The sequence below is a fragment of the Pieris brassicae genome, chromosome 8 (genome assembly GCF_905147105.1).
Source record: "Pieris brassicae chromosome 8, ilPieBrab1.1, whole genome shotgun sequence".
Taxonomy (NCBI): domain Eukaryota; kingdom Metazoa; phylum Arthropoda; class Insecta; order Lepidoptera; family Pieridae; genus Pieris; species Pieris brassicae.
The window spans coordinates 2,998,329-3,020,628 of record NC_059672.1 but is presented as its reverse complement, the minus strand read 5'-3'; the positions used below and the strand labels follow the sequence as shown (position 1 = coordinate 3,020,628).

Below are 22,300 nucleotides of genomic sequence, written 5' to 3'. Positions count from 1 at the left end.
AAATAAGATTTATAAAGTAACCTAAGACCTGCGTAAATCAACGTATGTATATCTATGTCAAAAAGGTATCGAGAAACGATTAAAATAATATACAACTTGTTAGTTATTCCTCCAAATTAATTTTGTTGCCTTCAAAGTGCGCACCTACAGAAATGATACACTTGCGCCACACACGAATAAACTAATCGTAAAAATATTTTTAAAACGCCTTTTCTGGAATTGAGAAATCACCATTTCGAAGGTTGTCGAATAGACTACATGTCAAACTTGTACACCCACGTCTAGTCACCAGTAACAATGCTCTTATACTTAGTATGCTTTGGTTTTTTTCATAAAATTAAGTGACCAAATGATTATTTAACATCGGTTAACTCGTGAGACATAAACTTTAGCAGTTATCTCTCTCTCCCTTCTTGACTTGAGTGATTTACAGTCTCTATTTCAGTTACTATTGCGATGTACTCCGTACACGAAATTATATTGGCTATGCAAAATTAAATATTAGCTCTATGTTCGATGATTTATCTATTCGCAATACACAATATAAATTATTTAACTGAAACCATGCCCACATGAAGGAATAAAAATAATAATTTGGAACAATTAACATCATTATTTCTCGTTAATTTTTTGGCAGACTATACAATGTAAGTAACCTATTTAACTTTTATAGACTTATAGATGGATAAATTAATTTCAATTACAAAAGCAAGATTTAGTATTTTCCACATTGTGATGTCCTTAGTGGTCTTAATACATATTTGTATCGTGATAATCAACTAAAACGCTATAACTAACCTTAACTCGATTATAATCAGTTATACCTACATCAATACTGATTTGAATAAAATTTTATTTATTTTATCCTAATTATAGGCGGTTGGTGTATGGATAAGTTTAAATTAAATCACTGTGTTTGATGCTGGGTAACAACTGGCTTTAATTGTTTAAAACATGAGCTTATAACTAAGATAACATTAGGGGTAGTGTGGTTGCGACGTTGGATTAATAAAAAACTAACTCGACTTATTGAAGAGTTCGTAAATGTGAGTGATTATTCGACAGTATCGTGGTAAAAACTAAAGAGCTCCTTTTCGCTTCAAGTATGTGATGATTGCTTACTTTTTGTTCACGCTTCTAAATATTAACTAATATACATATGTAACTTAAATAATGTTAGATTACATAACTCTATAATCATAATAGCACACTTAACTTACTTGGCGTTATTATAAAACGAGGCTTTGATTGAAATTATTTGTTACCATGGTTAGTTTTAATTTTATATCGTAACCATGAAAACTATGCGTTTTAACAACACGTTGCACGACACGAGTTGCATTGACAAATTCCCGCTATTTTTACCACACATCATTAATCAGCATGTCAAGTTGACATGCATCAAGACGATGGCCCATTTCAATTAGTTTGTATTGCTATGTAGCATATTCCTTATTCATATTGTTTTGTATACGGAGTAGCACATTTGTTAAACATATTATTTTGTAACGCTATGCTATGTTACGTTTCTGTTTAGTTGTTCATTTACTTCTAAACGCATTCGTGAATTTCGAATATTGTATAACGGAATTAGAAATTACGTTTTACAATAATTATTTATAAAAAATCAAGATAAAAATATTTTTTTCGATGCTTGCTCAAATCTAAAATGTTTCAGCAGTACGAATAAACATTGTTATCGTAAGCATCGCCGAGAAAAAAAAAAGATCGTCTATCTGTTAGCAAGAAAATGGCAATTTGTAATAATTTTTGGCACCGTTTTTATGGTATTTGGAAGCCTAGTAGAGGAATTTGATTGATCAACCAAATTCGCATATTATAAGAAATTTCAACTGCTGGGGGCCAAAGGTTCATTTCAAACATGTCGACAGCGTTCTATTGTACTTATTTTTTCTAATAACTCTAACTTAATAACTATCTGCTTAACATAAGCATCAATTATGTTATCTTAATAGATTAAAAATATAACAAACATTTAAGAAGATAAACAACGTACATGACAGACACAGTAACATACTATACAGAAAGAAATAAAACTTCATAAAATTCTTTTTACACACTCTTCAATACTTACATAATGATTATAAATATTAATTACATGACTTTTTCATTCATTAAAATATATTCATTGGTTTCAGTTTATATTATACACAATGTTAATCTTCGTTAAGTGATCGTACCCATTGATTCCATTAAAGTGCAGAAAGCCTATTTTCAAATCAGTAAAATTTAATATTTTTTTTTAGAAACAAAGTAACCTTCGTCATGTTTGTTTATTTGCAAAGTGAGAGTGCCTCGAGAAAGATAAGGACAACAATCAGTGGCTGTGTTTGTCGAGGTGTTTGTTTTCTACGTTTATCAATAAGGGTAAAGGCGATCATATTTATCAAAGTAGCTGTTTCATTCGCCTTAATTTGAAGTAGACCCCCGTAGACATGCCATTGACCATTATTTGCCGCTGAGTTATTTTGAAATCAATTGATATTAAGAACCATTTTTAGTGTACAATTAATTACTTGGGATAAAAACTTATTTATTTGGATTGGAGTTAATATCCTGCATCATACTAAAAACGGCATAATGAAATTCACAAATTTAATTAAGGTTATAATAGTACGTGAAGCTTAAAATGTAATGTGTCGATTCTTATGTACTAATACAAACTGTATACTAATCTGTATTGCTATTGAGCATAGTCTGTTATTTTTGTCTGACGTCTTTAGCTGCACCAGTAATTTTGTTGTATTTTTTTTACTTATTTCCGTCTAGTAAACAGTATGCGTCTGATTTCTAAATCTTTTTATATCATTCTGGTATTTGGTCTGGAGTCAAACGGGACGGTATAGATATAAAGAATTGATGGTAGTAATACGGTTTCAAATACAAAGTATGTATACATCGTAGCCCAATTTTGGCAATTTTATAAAACGGTTCTATTTAATCAAGAGGCCAATTGACCATTAACTTAAAAAAAAAATTGTTATCAGTTTCAAAATACTACAATAGACAAAATTATAACATTATATTAGCATCTAAAACTCTATAATATTTAATAAGAAACAGATATTAAATAATAATGAAACACATTATAAATTTGAGTAAAAATTACATTTGTAGAATAATGCCTAATCTTGAAATTTCATTGACGCGTCCTGTAGAATATTTTTTGGATATCTTACCACCACGAAATCCAGTGCCAACAAAGATATCCATAAAAGTTTTTTTTATAAAAAAGGGTGCTATTTAAAATAATAGACCACATTTAAAGCAGATGTTTATAGGATTTAATTAAATCAATCTATAGGTCCAGCTGCTTGAGTATATTATGTATTTTAAATGAAATTAACGTTTGGTTTAGATTTAAGTTATCAGAACACAAATTTATACAAAAATTTCTTACGTTAATAAGTTCAATTAGTTTATAAATTCATGTAGTGTCATACTAGGGAAATCTAAATGCGGTTAATCTTAAACGTTTTTATGCACACAATCGCGATTAGTAAATATATATAATAGGCAAACGTATTATGTTATTTGGAATTAGCTCATTTCGACATCGTAAACGTTGTCCTTTTGACCTTTTTCTGAATACGCCTCACCCAGCTTCATCCATTCCTTCCTATGCCGTGTATTCCGGTTTAAAAACGTGTTTAGTAATTCAAAGTTTAAGTCCTATTGTTATGTGAGCCCCTCATAATTAATAATACGTATTTACTCTGAACTATTAACCAAGCAATCGTTATAATTTTTTTTAAATTGACACGCTAGAATACAAACCCGATTATGCATCGTATGGAATATTTAGAAGCTAAGTTTATAAAAGCGTATAAACGTTATAACATAGGCCAATGTATAAATTTACGATGTTTTCATCATGTAATTGTATATGTTTAATACCATAATGTACGTTCTTGTCTTGAATACATTGATTTTTTATTCTATTGGCACAATGCGACGTACGTGCTTCCGTTTCGATCAAAATATGCCCACAGTGCTTCTGCGTCAGAGTGAATTGATAAAGTTATTCAGATAAAAGTTTATCATTATTATTCTAACTAAATAAACTTTTCTGTCTTGGAGTGCTGTTGTATATACATTGTACGAAATCCTTATAGGTAGACAAAAAAGTAGTTCCTAAGTACCCTGAAAGTAACATTTAATATCTAAAGTTAATTAACTACTTAAACGGTTATTTATAAATCTGATATTAGATGTATTAGAAATATATGTAAATGTAAACTGACCTACAAAATAATGGAGTTAATGTTATCAACAATTACTGTACATTGTTGTTCAGAACTATATGTGTTGTGGCTATTATACAACTATTTAACAATCATTTGTTAATACACGTAAACGTTGGGCCGGTTAAGGTTAGTTTGGATCATCATCGCATCGAATTTTTTGTGAGACAGGCGTATTTTAAAGCTCAATTAACAACTGATTTAGGCAGGCACAGAAAATTGTGGAATAGGCTACGGCAAACTTGAATAATAATATTAGCTATTAGTAAACTTTATTTGTGACAATTTTTTATCTTTACTAAGTAGCTTAAGTATCCGTAATCTTGACCCCTCACGACTATAAGACTATCATGACTATACAACCTGAGGGCATCCTGACTCAAATACTAACGGGGCAGGGTGGAAAAAGCACCATCCATTTGATCAAGAAAGTATCTGCAATGAATGCTTATTGTTAGCCTAAATTCATTTTCAATACGTGGGTTTTTGTACTTAAATCCTTAGTCGTATAGTTGGTTATCGTCCAAATTTAATGTGTAGCGATACATACAATTGTCATTATTTTTATAATTTGGCTTTCGGATAATTAACGTGGAATAATTATTTTCCACATGTATAAACATACATTATAGATGTTGCTATATACTTGAAATAATATGTTCTGCTCTAGTAGATAAAATTAATACTCATTTAAACAATAAGTTAATGTTTTTGGCATTGCCATTCCTTAACAAAGATGACGACAAAGACAAACCAGAACAATGAAACCAGTTTGATGATTTACTTTATTATAATTTTATCGTTATTGCAAGTTTCGCTGTAGCTGTACTGGTTTAGAAGTATAATTCGTTCACAACGTATAAACGTTGTTGACTTATGATGCAATGTACGTTATTGTCGATGAAGTATCATTCAAATTTATCGTATGTCACTTATTATAATAAAAACAACGTTAATGTATTTTTTAAATTTATATTATCTATATATAATACGACATATATATCATACAGAAATGTCATTATCAAATTGTACGAACGTTATAAATATAGATTATTTACCAGTGTTTTGAGTTAAAAAATAATTGTGGATTTAAAATGCGATTTTTATTGCTTTGAAGTTTGAACATATATTTAGTTTACGTTTTTTAATCTTAGGATTTCGTATTTTGTACGAAATTACGTTTATTGTTACATTTTATAAGTTTAGAGTTGGGTTGAGTTGCTTGATTTGTTAACGTTGCTTATGATAGCCTGAATTTGCCGGTGACCTTGGGCAAACAAAAGAAACCAGACCCGGCGGGCAGGTAGCGCTGGTCTTGATAAAAATATTGTAAAACTCGTGTTATATACACATACATAATTGGATCTCTAAAATTATGTTTATATTTTTATGTAGGTGCTTCGGAAGTCTAACAATTGAACAGTTTTCATATAAAATAAATCATTAAAGTTATGAGTAAAACCATATTGCTTACTATAAACCAGAGGAATACTATGATCATCAACGCAAGAAATTTGAAAAATTGAACAGAATTCAAACTAATAAAAAACTTGCTGATATCGGCTCTGCTAGAAATGACATCTATCAAGACTACCCTACTTGTAGCTATTTAAAAATAATTTTTGTGGTGACACATTATTTTTTAAAGATTTTCTTGAGATACTATATCACTAAAACAATAAATAAAGAATTTAGATTTTAGTAAAACCACAATGACAAAATCTTAAGACAAGAGTTAATTTTTATTTTTTTACAGCTAAATTTAAGCCCAATTGTATAATAATGGTATGTAAACAAATAAAAATTCAAATGTGCATAAGAAAATAAATTAAAACCATAAGTACCGAGAAGATAACTTTAGATTATCAATTTATTACAATATGTACGAAGTGTATAAATTTATAAGTGCAAAGCTATGTTAAAAAATATATTGCTAAATTAAATTTAGCCAATATTATTAATTTAATTAAAATAGTCAAAGTAAAAATAACCTTTATTCAACGAAACATTACAAAATTGAGATCCATTCAGACTGAGGAACCACATTTCCTATTTAATCGTGCATATTTAAGATATTAAAAAGCTTTATTAATATTCATAATAACATATACATATATTATAGCTTCTTACTCATACACATATCACGGAAACAGCTTCTGAACATAAAATAAATGGATAAAAATCAATGGCGCTACAACATTTGAACGTCTGGTCCCCAGATTTCTGTATATGTTTCATGATCATTTGTTAATCTAATAGGCAAGTAGATGATGAGCCTTCTGTGCCTGACGCACGCCGTCGACTTTTTTTGGGTCTAAGACGAGCCGGCTTCCTCACGATGATTTCCTTCACCGTTCGAGCGAATGTTTAATGCGCACATAGAAAGAAAGTTCATTGGTACAAAGCCGGGGAACGAACCTACGACCTCAATGATGAGAGTCGCACGCTGAAGCCACATGGCCAACACTGCCCATAGCGGCTTCAGAACATGGTTTCACAATATTTTAGCAAATCAAAAATAGAACTAACTTCCAGATTGGCTGTCTTTAACGTGTCAATAACGTAACGTTACACAGACCTATATTAATTTATTATATATTAGTAATATTCATAAACCCAGAAAATGATATAGTGTTGTACGCTATTGTATAAATAGACATACATCTCCAAATCCGAGTTAAAACAATATTTAACCAGATTATATGAATTTTTGTATAATATAAATTATAGGATTGTTGTGAGAAATACATCTTTGCATGAGTTTTCCCGTTTATTCATTGTGAACACGGGTGTCTTTGCATTATTGATTTTAATACAAGTTCTCAAAACAAGGTACACGAGTAATCCAAATAATTACAGTATTGAATGACTATTGTGTTTATTAGTAAAGACATAAAATAGTTTTTTCTAAACTTATAAATAAAAGCGGTGAATTATAGCTAAGCAAGCAGGACTCTCGGTACAATATAATGTGGACTTACTTAGAAAGTAGTAGTTTCTAAATAGATTCTTCTTGAGAACAAGGTTCAATAATAAAGTTTGGCGATTTCTTAATAATTGAATCACCACTAGATTTATTGAGAAATATCTTCGCAATAGTTGGCAGGCTATTTGACGAATGATTTGATCGCGAAGAATTTGATTTGTTTAATATGTCACTGGGTGTGTTAAACCTATCATTAGACACATGTGTCTTAAACAATTAGATCTTATCCGTTAATTATGTATGAAATTTAAAATCTAAATGTTTGGTATGACTATCAACAAACCAGCTTTCAAATACTAGTTTTGCAATTAAAACGAATTATCAAGCACCGTCCAGTTGAAATAACAGATCATTGAATTTCTAAATTCGATTTCTGTATCAATATTTTTAAACAGGAAAACTATCTAATAATAATAATAATATCTAATATTTATTTGTGACTTCTATATATGAAATGTCTTTCGAATTCATGACAAAAAATGCAAATTGTAAAGTTTAGACTAAGATCTAGTCAAGGTTACGTATTTTCAATCCTGTTTAGAGTATAAATTAAAACAAAGACGCTATCTAATCGCTATATATATATTGATTGGTAATACTTACAATTGATACATTATGTTTTAGTAAGAATGTATATCTAACTAAAACATAATAACATAAAACCTTATCTCATATTTATCGAAAGAAATATTCAAAATCAGAGTTTTACTTAAACACGAAAGTATTTATTCGTTGTCTTCGGTGGCCAGCGATCAAATTAGTTTACAAGTTTTATATAAAAAAAAACGCTTTTTACATTATGTAATAAGGAATTTGAACTTGGTCTGTTACAAATATTATTTTTTATTAGTGCGTTTTTGTAACCTTTTTCTAAATCGACTAGCAAAGTCGATCAGAACCGAGTTTCATCATCGGACGTCGAATACGAAATTCCACCCGTATCACCTCGACGTCCGCCGTTCCACGACTGAGCGTTTTTCAAACAATTTTGGCCGCGCACCACCGCTATGTGGATCCAGCTGCCAATGAAGTATTACTGAACCAATTCGACTTAGGGTCCTTCAAGAAAAGAGCGTAACAACTAACAATTCTTAAAATACCGGCAACGCATTCGCGAGCCCTCTGGCATTGAGAGGGATATGTATTCTAAACCAATGTATGAATTATCGATGCAAATAAATAATACTTAGTTTATTTTTAACTCATTATCTATCTATTATTATAAGCTTGATTAAGATTATTATTACAATATAACCTTTGTGGATAATTTAAGATTATAAGTAGTATTTTTATTTATAACAATTTTTGTGCCACTTTTAGCTAGTTTGTCTTTGTTACGTCCTCGTCCGACATTTTCGTCGGTCTGGTCACGCCCTGTTCCGGCATTTCACAAACACAACAACTTAGTTATATAACCTTAATAAGAGGACAGATTAACTTCTACCTCCATAAAATCATTAGGATAGGCTTTGAACCTATCATTAGGCAGATGGTTACGAGAGCTCTTTTAAATGAGATTAATCACCTAATATGCCTTAACAAAACGTCAGAGAGCGTGTTTGAATCGTTGCCTGCCATTAAATCAGCTGCATGCCTTCCAAGTCCATTTTGTTTAATCTCTCGCTCAATTAATAAACTAGTATCTGTGATAAAGAATTCTCTCAGTGTTTGCATCAAATCTGTTTATATAATAAGTTAAAAATGTATATTCCATATATCATTTTACAAATCACCTATGTTATAATTGAAATGAAGGTTTTATTGTCAACAGCGCTGAGGAGAACGCAAATAACACCTGCGCAATGGCAGCCACAGCAGCAGCTCCGGCTGCATGGCGAGGAACCAACGATAGCGCGACAGCAGAGTTCTGCCGTCGAGGCAACACGCCCGCCACGTATGGCAGGTACCACCAGCGAAACAATGCACCATATGCCACGCCACCCTCTAATACCGAAAGGTTTGCATGTTGCACTTTATAAGACCCACACAAGCTCGATTACTAAAATATTTTATCGAGGTAAGGTACAGAGATTCCGCATTTGAACATAGTAAAAAGCTAAAAGACTTTCTATATAAATTCAAAAGTTTTTGGTTTGGCAGCTGGCGTACTTAAACTTCGTAGAAGTATGGTTGGCTTTTGTGACTTTTCATTTAAAGTTGCGTTGAATAAATCTGTCTCTAAAACCCACTTAATTCCTAAACTTAGTATCATTTTATATTCTGTTTATTTTCAATTTGCATGATATTATTTGTGTGTTACTACAGTCAGTTCATTATGCTTTATGTGTGTATTTGTGTTGTAATTAACTATGTGTTTTGGTATATAATTTATTTAAGATGAAATGTGTGATTTCATAAAAAAAATAACATAGTCAAGTCTATCGATTGAGTGATATATAAATTGTTCCGACCTTACAAAGAGTCTTATATAATTTGGTGGGTTTTCCATGTTTAGGATTTCTTTCATTTTAATTAAACTAAATATATTTGTAAATTTACCGTATGACATAATGTACATCGTATAGATGTAAAATTCCAAGCTATCTAGTATAAACTCTAAACATGGTTGAAATATTAAGATTTTTTTCCACGGGAATATTACCTGATTTTATGTTCTGTTGCTATAGAACGTTGACAATCACATCTGAAACTAAGCTGACTGACGATGACATTGTAAACCGTTTTGATATGAACGAATTGAATTGCAGAACAACACCCCTCCACCGGTGGTACGGCGCGACGGGCGGAGAAAGCACGCCAAGTACTCCGGGCGGCGGGCCCGAGCGGCGCCGGCGAGCTTCAGGCTCTGGTTCGTCTCGCTCCGAGTCGTCGTCTCCTGAGCCCAGTGACACGTCTCGCGGGTCCACGCCACCCCCGCCTGCTCACCACGCCCACAACAACCATCGGACCCCGTCCACGCATCCGCACCAGGTTTGTTATTGCTTAACCACTTATAACTAACACTAAAGACTAACAAAATTATGACACGTGATTAATTTTTGTTATCATGCTCTCAAACATCACATATGTGCAGATTTGCAGCTAGCATGTGGCTTTCCTTGTTCCATAATTAAATTACAATTTAATTCTTGTTTTCCTTATAACGTTAATGGCGCTTTTAGGCATAGGCCTATAACGTTATTTTATTGATAAAATAATCAAAATTCTGTGTTATAATTCTTGACAATTTACAGTGGGCATCGACAGCTAACGGAAGACCTCTTGCAATATGCGTTAGAAATCTACCGACGAGGTCGACCGATAGTTCCCTCAAAGACGGCCTTTACCACGAATACAAGAAGCATGGTAAAGTGGTGTGGGTGAAGGTGGTCGGTCAGAACGCCGATCGCTATGCGGTGGTCCGATTCAAAAAACCGTCCGACGTAGAAAAGGCACTCGAAGTGTCACAAGATAAACTTTTTTTTGGTTGCAAGATCTCTGTGGCCCCTCACCAAAGTTGCGATGATGACGCCGAGTCGGCGAAACCCTACGAGACTGATATTGATGAATACCACCCCAAGGTGAACCATCCAAAACACTGCTATATTCACACTAGGGATAATAATGTTTCATATACATAACCCATATATTTCATTGGTATATTATTTTTCAAATAATTATTTTTATGATAAAGTAATTAAAATGCAAATTAATGCATCACTTATAGTGTATAATAATACTATGTTATTAGCAAAACAAACCAGATGTTGTGGAAGTAGCTGTGTGTACAGCTTCAAGGAAGTTATATATAAAGTGTAAATAATTAGCTTCTGGTTGACTTGTTTTTAAGATGAAACAGGTTTCGTAAATGCAATACATATTTATTTCAGGCGACGCGAACGTTATTCATCGGAAACTTAGAGAAGGATGTAACCCAACAGCAGTTGCGAGACAAGTTCAAGCATTTCGGCCGCATCATAGAGATCGACATCAAGAAAGGCAGTGGCGGCGGGGCCGGCTACGCCTTCTGCCAATATGCGTCTATATCGAGTGTGGTCGAAGCTATTAGAGCGATGGACGGCGAGTACGTGGGCAGTTCCAGGGTCAAACTCGGCTTTGGTAAACCTGTCGCCACCACTTGCGTTTGGGTCGACGGCCTCACGGAACACACGGAGAAGCAGGTAATTTTTGTTTAGCTTGTTTCGTTTTATTTTATTCATATATATCTCATTCAATCTGATATCAAAATAATGTACCCACATAAAAGCAGTTATATTAACACAACACAATGTGTCCCTAGGTCTTGGCGGCAGTATCCCGATGCGGCGCTGCCACTTCTGTATGCGTGGATCGAGCAGCGGGCGCAGCCCTGGTTCACTTCGAGCAGGCGGCCGCCGCAGGGGCAGCTGTGAGAGAGCTGAGACGCCTGGCCGCGCATTTGTCGGCAGCTGAGCCTGACCAGCCGAGACTGTGTGTGGACTATGCGTCGAGGGAGTGCCAGGTACATTGTTACAGTATTAAGAGCAGCTAGTAGCGTAAGCGTTTATAAAACATTTTGTTTGGATCGAAATTTTCCACTGTGGGATTTTGATTTATCTGTACCAAGACTTGATCTAAAGCAAGGCTTCTCCAAGGGTGGGAAAAGAAAGCGCAGACTGGAAGAGTGTAAAAGAAGCCTTTGTGGGGATTGGGACTGACTGAAGTTGGTTTTTTATTTTATTTTGTCAGGATAAGTTTAAGAAATTGTACCGGTATTTTATTTATCTTACGGTGAAGGAAAACATTTTATTTTCCGATACATATACATATATTATAACATGTTTTTTACGATACAATATTCAACTTTCTCATTTAAATATTTGTTCTGTTTAGGATGCATTTTATGAACAACTTGAAAAGCACGGAGGTTCATCATCTCTGACCAGCTCTGAGCGCCTGGGAACTGACCTATCTGGACGATACGTGCCTACCGCCAGGCACGATCAACTCAGGTATGCATAGTATATTCAAAACTACGCTTATATATTCATTTCTGTAAACCGTTTTGTGTTGAGATTATTTAAAACTAATCTTAAGCTAATGTTTCGTAATTTTTCTCATTATGTAGTATATTTTGTAGTAGGTATTAACCACTTCAAAACAAAAGCCGTTAAATAAGCCCTACGACATAAAAAAGGTTCTTAATAGCTTTAATTAAAATGTTTATATTAATTTTCATAAAATATTTATATTTAGGTACGAAAGTGGTACATCACGATCTCGCGCTCCTAGCTTTGGTCGAAGCTCTTCCAGAACTCCTCGGTACAACCACGACCATTACGATCCGACCGACTACGCAGCTGATAGACGATACAGGTATGCATAGATATTTCTTCTGCTTACCATACGTACATCTGTGTATTTTATGTTTGGGCATGAAGACAAATTTATATTCTTTAATTTTCACTGAGATAGAATATGCATCTATAAATCTTTTGGTTGTAGGGTACACGAGGAATTAGGGTCAAGTTCGCCTACCGATGAGGCTCCCTACGAAGATCGACTGCAGTCTGTAGTTGTGTCGCCCCATCGTGCTCACAAACATCGTCATGATTCAAGTCCAGAAGATAGAAAGCATTCTAAAGTAAGTCCATGAGTAAAATTTATAATTTTAGCACAATTTATTTATCAATTTCGTTTTAATAACGTTTTAAAAATTATTTTATTTATTTATAAGTAATTTATTAAACTTATTTCAGGAAAGACACCGTAGCGCTGGTGGTAGTTCCAGAAGATCTCGTTCGGGGTCGCGCGGTGAAAGGCATATTTCTCGGCGAAGACATCGTAATAAACGGCGCGACGGTTCGGGATCTCGCGGTTCTCGCACATCGCGGGCTGGTACTCCACTACGAGACGAACCCGACGCCGTGCCCACGGAGCCCCGACGGCCTCCCCGCGAACGACCCCCTCTGCCCATGCTGCTGCCGCTGCCCAAGTTCGCCCTACAAATGCTACGAAATGCCCCGACGATTCCTCGAGTCGTACCCGCGCCGGCCCCGGCCTCTCCGCCGCGACCCCCGTCCGTCTCTTCCTCGAGCAGTGGATCCGCTCCGCATTCCCCGTCACTCGAGGAACGAATACGATCTCTCGATGAGAAATACGAGCGATGGTCCGGCTCGCGGGCTCACGCCGACGCCCCTGACAGAAGTCGGCTCAGACACAGGCTTCTAGAACTCGACATCAACGAAGTGAAACCGTCGGAGGTAGTCCGCTCGCTTTTAGCCAAGAGATCGGTTTTCGACGAAGATTCAGAACGTTTGGAAGGAGCCGTCAGACCTCCCAGTCCTTGCGGCAGTCCCCGCTCAATTCTTCAACCGATGCTACCCCGAGCGCTGCGCTATCCGTTCCCAAGTCATCCGCCACCTTCCGATAGCTCTGTAATATCTACGGATACTTCTGTGCCTTCGACCGACAGCGATCGGTCGGATCCCCGCTTATTTCGTTTGTCACAATCGGACAGTGGCCCTAAACACGAAAACGATAATTCATTTGACGCTCGATTACGAATGCGCACTCCGTCAACAGATAAACCTTATTTGGATAATGGTGATAGAAGAGAATCTGAAACAGATAATGAACGAGCAGAAAGACGAAGAAATTCTATCTTGCTTCAAAGTGACGATACTAAATCATTGGACTGTGATTTTAGCAACGAAAAACCCGATTTTGATTACAAACCTGTATGTAGCTTTTTTCAAGATCTTCAGGACAATCATCAAAAGGAAACCATGTTCCCTGAATCTACAGCAAATTCAATAGAAGTTCATATAAAAACAGAAAAAATGTATGACGTCAAAGATACCGTCGCAGACGTAAAGAAAGATCTCGAAGACTATCAGGATGAATTACCCTTTTGGGGTTCTAGACGACACAGTGTTAAGGATGTCTCACACCATGAGAAAGTGGCAGATAAGCTACCCAATAAATTAGAGAATTCTCTGAATGTAAAATCAGAGAAAGTAGCAGTAGAGAATGTCAACAACGGAAGTCGTGAAAATACGGATCAAATGAAAATAGAAATAAAGCAAGAAATAGAAATATATCAAGAAATAAGTTTAGAAAATAAAATAAATGAAGACATGGCAAGAAGTGAATCAAGAACATTTAACCATTTAAAAACTGTAAATTGTATTGACTTAAAACATTCACAAAGTGATCCATACCTTGAAATTAAATCTTCTGAAAAAAGCGACAATAATGTAATGAACGACAGTCACCAAAACAATACACCAAAAAGTGAGATTTTAAATAATACCTTGATACATGATAAAATGGATAAAGAAACAATAGAAGTCAACTCCGAAAGAGTAAAAACAAATGATATAGAAACACCATCATCTGATGGTAAGACCTTTGACTTATTGAAAGATTCAGAAAATCCTTTGAAATCTGATCGTGAGAAAATAAAACCCAATAAAGACCGCACTGAAAAGGACAAATGTGAGCTTAGTAAAGAAAGGCCACGTAGTAGTAAACATTCGAAACTGGATAGACATGACAAAGAAAAGAAAGTTAGAGAAGATTCAACGACTAAACAGAACTCAGAAAAAAGCGATAAAATGAAATCCGAACGTGATAATGATAAGGGTTCTGATCATCATTCAGCCAGGGATCGTGATGCGGAAAAGTCGAAACAAAGTGAAGACACAAAAATGCGAACCGATAACCACAATCACAAGAAAGACAGAAGACGAGAACTGGTTGAAATTGACCCATTTTCGTGTAAATCTAGAAAAGACGAGAGGCCAAAGCATGACCGTCAACGGAAAGATGGTTCTGATAGCAAACGTGAAAAACAACGAGAATCTGAAGTCAGCAAAAGTAGGAAGTCTTCAAGAGACGAATCATCAAAAGAAATTACTAGAAAAGATTCAACAGACTCTTCTGCATCTCGTACTTCACACGAATCTGGAAAAATAAAGGATTTAGAAACAATTGATACTAAAGAAGACGTAAAACTAAAAATTAAACAAGAGAATGAACTTTTAACTAAACATGAGTCCAAAATTGCGATAGAGACTAATGACCAAATAGATAAAAAAATTAAAATAGAAGTGAAAGAAGAAAAACTTCCCAACGATACGACTCATAAAAATAAAAATCCTACCACTTCTGATTATATACAAAAATGCAAGACTGAAAATGAAAAGCCTCGGCATTTCTCGTTTGATTCAACAAATATTGAAAATAAACGCAAAGAGCGTCTAAGTTCATGTTCCAGTTTGCCGTCCAATATTGGGGGACATAAAAGAAGAATGTCCTCGCAAGACGTCCTCGAAAGTTTGGACGAGGAAATAAAAAAGAGTAAAAATGATATAAAAGGTTCCGATAAACGTGACATTAAGGATTCGAAATCTAACGATAAGAATAAGACGCCGAAGTTTAATAAATGTCATTTTGCTAAACTGTTTGAAAGTAAGACCAAGGATGACAAAAAGAATCAAGTAAAACCACCTGATGACTTGTTTAGTCCTTTAAAAGATAGTGACGTCAAAGAGCTATCTGATAAAGTGAAAAGCAAATCAGAAGAAAAACCTAAGAAAGATGAAAAGCCAATTTTATTTTCAGAAACACGATCGGAAGTGCAAAATAATTTAGATTTTCTTGCTATATTTGAGTTGAGGTCCAGTGAAGAAGATGAAAAACAGAGAGCATTAACTAATGAAATGAAAGAAAAGAAAAGAATTCAACAGTTGCAACAAATTCAAGAGCTCCAATTGCAACAAGTTGTCCTACAAAACTCAGATCTTAGATTAAAAGAAGATAAAAGGCATAAGCATGATGAAAAGAAAAAAGAATGTTCTCGTGAGAAACGAATGTCAACAGAACGGAAAAGTAAAGATATTGATCAAAAAAGAAAGAGCCGAAAACAAACACAAAGTAGTGATACATCGGATTCAGATGAACCTAAGAAACATTCTATTTTTGATATAGTAGATGATGGACCCACATATATTTCAATGTACGACAAGGTTAAGGCTCGATCTTGTAAAAATATGCAAAAACAAGAAGAGGAAAAACGTCAAGAGAAAATCAAAGCGAAGTTTAGTCAACTAAAACAAAGTAGAGCTAAACGAGAAGAAAAGAAAAGATCTAGTTGGGATGAAGATAGTGATTCTGACCTCGAGAGACAAAAGCATATGAAATCATCAGTTGATAGCTCTTCTGATGACGACAGAAATATGGTTCACAGTCAGAGTAAAAGACATGATAATTTACAAAGATCGTCGCTTAATTATGAACGACATAGTGTCGATGATTACTTTAGTTTAACAAGTAATGAAGAAGATCTACGGAATAAACTATCTCGCAAAAATTCTCGTACACGAATTATGTCCGATTCATCGGATGAAGAAACAATGAAGAGGGATATGAGTCCGAATCGACTGGGCGATTTAAAGAGAGGTTATTTGTCTGACAATGGTTCATTACGCGAATGTAAAGATAAACATAATTTTATGAAGGAATCTACTATTGAAGACAAAGTTAAGAAAACCTCGCTTCTCAATTTATTTGGTAAAAGCGATAGTGATGATAATAGACTTAAATCTAATACAGAAAATGATAGTGACTATAAAACATCATTTAGTAAATCGATTTGTAATGACATTTCTTCAGAAAACGAATCTCTGCCTTCAAAGAATACTTCCAGTGACATTAGAAAAAAGCATAGGAAAAAACAAAAGAAGCATAAAATTTCATTTTCTGATGATGATAATAAAACGGAAAATTGTGATGAAAATCATGATCGAGATAAACATAAGAACGATTCTTTAAGAAGACACAGTAAAAAAGAAAAACGTAAAGACAAAATACGGGAAAGTTTTGACACTGATGATACTAAAGATGACAAATCAAAATGTAAAAGAGATAAAAGACCATCTACCGAGAATCTGCAGGAATCATTTATTGGGAATGCAAAAAGAGAAGGGAAAATGGAGGATATATTTGGTCCACTGTCGGACGATTCAGATAAGGAACCGAGAAATAAGTTAGAAATGTCAGTAGTGGAATACGATTCTATAAAACTTAATAAAGATACCAGTGATGATTTAAAATGCAAAGAAAGAGATGACAATAAAAGAAGAAAAGACAGAAAACGAAAAGACAAGAAACTGTTTTCGAAAGAGGACGATAATAGTTTGGATGTTGACGCAGTAAGCAAAGCAATAGAAGCTCGATTGTTTGCAGATTCTATGAGTAGTGATGACATTAAGACAAATGAGCCGTCAGACCTATTTAAAACCAAAACAAAGTATGACGACTCTAATGTCAAACTTGGTGATAATCCTCGGTCTGAAAAGGTGATTGAAAAGTTCAAGAAGGAATGTAAAGAGAAAAAGAAGAAGAAAAAGAGAAATAGAGAGGATCGACAAAGTCGTAAAGAGCATCATTATTATGAAAATGAAAGGCCTAAGCCAGATAGTAACATTTTTGAACGACACGTAGATATGTCGCCAAAAACCATATTAAATATACCACTTCCGAATGAAAAAATAGATAACGACAAGTCTGATGACGCCAAATCTCTTTCAGAATCTCCTAGCTTGCCCCGTTTGACTGACAGTCCACCTTTTGCTAATAAATCAGAAGAATTAAGTTCTAAAAATACTGACACAGACAGTACAAGTCAGTTATCAATCGATGATCGAGTTTCCATTCAAAGTTATGACGAAACGAAGTGTGTGGAAATTGATGACATTCCAATGCCTCCACCCATTGAGAGCAATGTCGTTCAAGACATCAGCGAAGTACCTTTACCAGAAGATCCACCTACAAAACCCAAACCATCTACTCCGATAAGTGATCTCGAGACCGAAGATTCAATACAAACTTTAGATCACCAAAAAGCAACGGATATCAGTGATGATGCGGTTAGATGTATACCAAGCGCCGAAAAAGTACCAGAGAAACAAATAGAAGCAACAGCTACAGACATTCAAATTAAGAAGATAGAAGAAAAACCAAGGGCTATAATTTCCCAAGAAGAGACGGAAGATGCTGTTGCGGCTTTGCTAGGGGAAAGTTTTGGAGGAAAAGAAGATGCTTTTTCAAATTGTTTTGAGGAAGTAGTGAACAATGATAATAGTCAAATTGAAATTGAAAATTCTTCTATTGAAAATGAGAATATTCCCGAGGAAGATGCTGAAGAAATGAGACAAGCCGTACAAAATTTAAATGCTAGTGAAATGGAGATAAAACCCGATACGCCAGTTTCTGACAGTGATTTTCTTCTTATAGACACAGATACTGAAGAAAATGAAGAGACTTCACAAGATGCTTCAGAAAAAAATCCCGTCAATGTGGTATCTACATCACAATCCCAGTCTAGTAACATAAAGTTACCAACAACAGCTGAACCCTCAAATGTTATCGTTTCAAAACCTAAAACAATGTCAGTTCAGACAAGTCCAAAAATACAAGTTTCATCGAGTTTACTGAGTGCAAAAATATCTGAAAGTAACAGCTTTATATCATCATCTCCCGTAAAGCAGGAATCATTAACAGCAATCACTTCAGCACCAACCCCCGTTATTACTTCATGGACATTGACCAACAATAAAATCGAAACGCATACCGTCAATACGCCCATAAGTAAAGATGACGGGAAATCATCTCGAATAACAACAAACATTTTACAAATTAGGCCATCACAAATTAGTAACACTCTGATAACTAATCCAAGTAGACTTACCGCACCATATCAAGTGATAAATCGTATGAATATGAATCAAAGAAGCCAACAACAACTATCAAATATGCAACCACCAATGATTAAAATACCCGAAAACCATGTTTTGTATCAAAAGCCACAAGGGATAGTAATATCTCCGCGGTTGGCTAATGATTCCAGACTACAAAGTCCAAAAGGTGCTCAAAACGAGGGTCTGTCGTCTCCTCGACTAGCTAACATGACAATATTATCTACGTCACCGCAAAGCCTTAATTCTGTTGGAATAACATCGCAAAACGCTTTGCAGCAAAGGTCTCCAGGACATGTTACGGTTGTGCGTATGCAGCAACCTCCACTGAGCCCACTTCACATCCCACATGGAGCGAGGGCTATGATATCTCCCAATAGACCAAACTCTGTCTTAGTACAGACACAAGGAGCCCCATTACATTTCAATAGATTGCCCGTGACGCCAGTTTTAGCTCCTATATCAAAACAATTAGGATCTAATTTACCCCAGCAAAATAAGAATATATGCGTTCAAAACTCAACTGTATTACAACAAAAAGGATTGTCTGGGGAGCCAGTAAAAACTGAAAACCTAAACGAAAGTACTAAAATTATTTTATCTCCCACTCGTTTACCACCAAATTCAAACCCTTCTTTGATGACTAATAGAATGTTGCCAATGCAAAATGCTCTACACGTTGGTACGATGAACTCTTTGCATTTATCCAACAAAGTTTTGATTAACAATAAACCATCATTCGAAAAACGAGATATTCAACACCAAAAAACAGAGCATGGTGGATTATCATTTAATTCGTCTCCTATTATACACGTGGCTAGTATTAATGAATCACCTACATCACACATACAAAGTGTTTCTAAGCCTGTAATGTGTAATATTCAAGAAGGGGGTTCTAACAGAGGACAAGGTCAAAATGTTATTCATGCAATTAACCAACAACGTATAATTACAGCAACTACATTAAACAATATAATACAAATTGATAACAATAAAGGACAACCAACAGTCTTATCGGTAGCCACAATTCGTCCACCAGCAGTATTCACTAAATCGGAAATATCAAATGCGGTAGCAGTGACAACGTCAACTTTAACGAATGTTGTTATGACTCCACTTTTACTTAAAACGACTTCTAATGCTAATAATATACCCAATCGATTGAATACTCGGAATGACCATTTTGAAAATAATCCTCTCTTAACTGTCAGTCGTATTGGTAACAATCCGGAGGAAATAATGTATGAGAAGAACGGTGACGATAAAAATATGATTATAAAATCCATTCCACCACCTCTAAAGTCACCAGAATCAATTGCGAAATGTGAAACTGATTTTGAAGAACTTTTGAAAGATAATACGAATGAAATCAAGGTTACTAATGATCCAGAGAAAAAACTGGAAGTGAATGTAGGAAAGACTGTTACGGTTATAACTCAGGGTAATGATAGAGTTGATGACTTTATAGAGAAGTCCGAGAAAACTGATAAAACAGCCAATGAAAACTCACAAGAGTTGGAAGGAATTATAAAAACTAACAGCGTTGATATTGTTAAAGAAGAGAAAAATCTTGAAAGTGTAACAGATTCAAATCTTGCTGAGAAAGAAAGTAACGTTCTCCATTCAACCATAACGGATAAGTTACCTGATATGGAGAAATCGCCCTATATGAACCCGCATAATTCAGATATTAAAATTGAGCAACCTAAACTTTTTAACTCTGATAACCCATATAAAGAACTTTCAGCTTTTCGTGTATCGCCAAGTAATAAAGAAAACAATGAAAATGATATTCACACTCCAGAAGAGAATGAATTTTGGAGCACTAAAGATCAAATTATAGAATCTGTTATAAAGAAAGTCGATTCTCTTTGCAATGAAACATTTGATGTTAATATAAAGGCGCATATCTATAATGCGGTAACAGACGTAACTCCCCAAGACCAAATTAATCAACATCATCAAGATTCAAAAGAGATTGAAATGAATTGTAATGAAAATAATAGTCATTTTGGCGACAGTGCTGTTAAAGAGGAGTTCGCAATGGAAAAAACAACACCAATTAAAAGGGGCGGACGAGGTAACAGAGGTAGAAAAGCTGATAAACAAGACAGGGTACAAACACGCCAAATTTCAAAACCAGCTCGAGGTGGCGGTGTTAGTAAAAGAGGTAGAGGGCGCTCGACTAAAGTGGACAAGAAAGTTAAGAACCTCGCTAATAATACCTTCCATAATATGCCTGGAGATGTTTATGATTTTCACGAAGATTCTGGCGACGAAACGGCGGCTTCAGCTAACAACGCTGAATCAAGGCCGAGATTAATTCTGACCATAAAGAGTCCGCTTTCAGGAAACGCGGGTGTCATACCAACTTCCACACTAAGCATTACTCAAAAAGATACCATCAAAATACAAGAGAAACCTAAAGAAGAAAAAAGTGAAGTGTTTGCTTCGCCCTCTACAAATACTCGAAAATCGAGAAGACTTCAAGAAAAAGATATACAAAAAGGCTCTTCGGATGAAGTTTTAGACGAAGTTGTCAAGGGAACTCCGGCAAATAAAATCAACGCTCGGGACAACAATAGGAAGAGGCCCCTGAGACAAGCCGGTGCCAAACAAGCTACGGACAAATCACCTTCAGATACTAGGAAGTCACCGAGGGGCACGAAGAGATCGAGAGACAGTCTATCTGATGCTTCTGTCGACAGTTCTGATGAAAATAACAAAAAGGAAGAAACAACCAAAGACGCTAAAGTACCTAAACTTAATGAACCGGTGGTCCAAATGCCTGTTATGGAAACGGAGACTATCGTTAAGAACGTGCCGCCATCGCCTGTTGTGATTTCACATCCTCAACCTGTAGTCAATCCAACTCCTATTATGAAACCACCAAAGAAAATGATATCAGAAATCAGTGCGAAATTAGCGAGTGCATTCGAAGCGGCCGCTGGTCCGCCACCGGTAGTGATATCAGCGCCGGTGATCGCCACTACTCCGGCGCCCACGACGGTACCCGTGGCTTCACCCGGCCTCGATCGTCTCATTCCACCACCTTTAGAAAGGCGACTGGTCGAATTAGAACCGCCCATTCTGACTCACAGAGAACCCAGGCCGGCCGAACACATGCCGATACAAGAGCCAATGAGCGTTTCCCTAGGGGAACCCTCCGATATGACAAGCGTAGAGACCGGTCACATACGGCGCTTGGTGGACAATGTTCCTGCTAATATGATGCCTGTAGGAGCAACGGAGGCGACGGATGCCAGAGTACAGTCACCAGCTCTACCTCACAGACCGCCCTCGACACATCGGCCTGCGGATCGCGCGACGCCTATACTTATCAGGTGTGTTTCTTATTGCACGTTTCT

The 22,300-nt window shown here is 35.4% G+C and overlaps 1 protein-coding gene across 7 annotated transcripts in view; it reads left to right on the top strand.

The window, feature by feature from the left end:
* The window catches only part of LOC123712848 (protein split ends-like), a 56,262-nt gene that overhangs the window by 26,890 nt on the left and 7,072 nt on the right, over positions 1-22,300 (top strand). For 5 of the 7 annotated variants that reach the window (XM_045666168.1, XM_045666167.1, XM_045666163.1 and 2 more), the window contains 9 exons: positions 9,023-9,208; positions 9,960-10,182; positions 10,446-10,772; positions 11,082-11,372; positions 11,492-11,692; positions 12,064-12,182; positions 12,427-12,546; positions 12,676-12,814; positions 12,930-22,276. In XM_045666168.1, the coding sequence (XP_045522124.1) occupies positions 9,023-9,208; positions 9,960-10,182; positions 10,446-10,772; positions 11,082-11,372; positions 11,492-11,692; positions 12,064-12,182; positions 12,427-12,546; positions 12,676-12,814; positions 12,930-22,276 (10,953 nt within the window). The remainder of the gene's footprint in view (positions 1-9,022; positions 9,209-9,959; positions 10,183-10,445; positions 10,773-11,081; positions 11,373-11,491; positions 11,693-12,063; positions 12,183-12,426; positions 12,547-12,675; positions 12,815-12,929; positions 22,277-22,300) is intronic. The other 2 variants (XM_045666169.1, XM_045666165.1) reach the window with 1 other exon arrangement.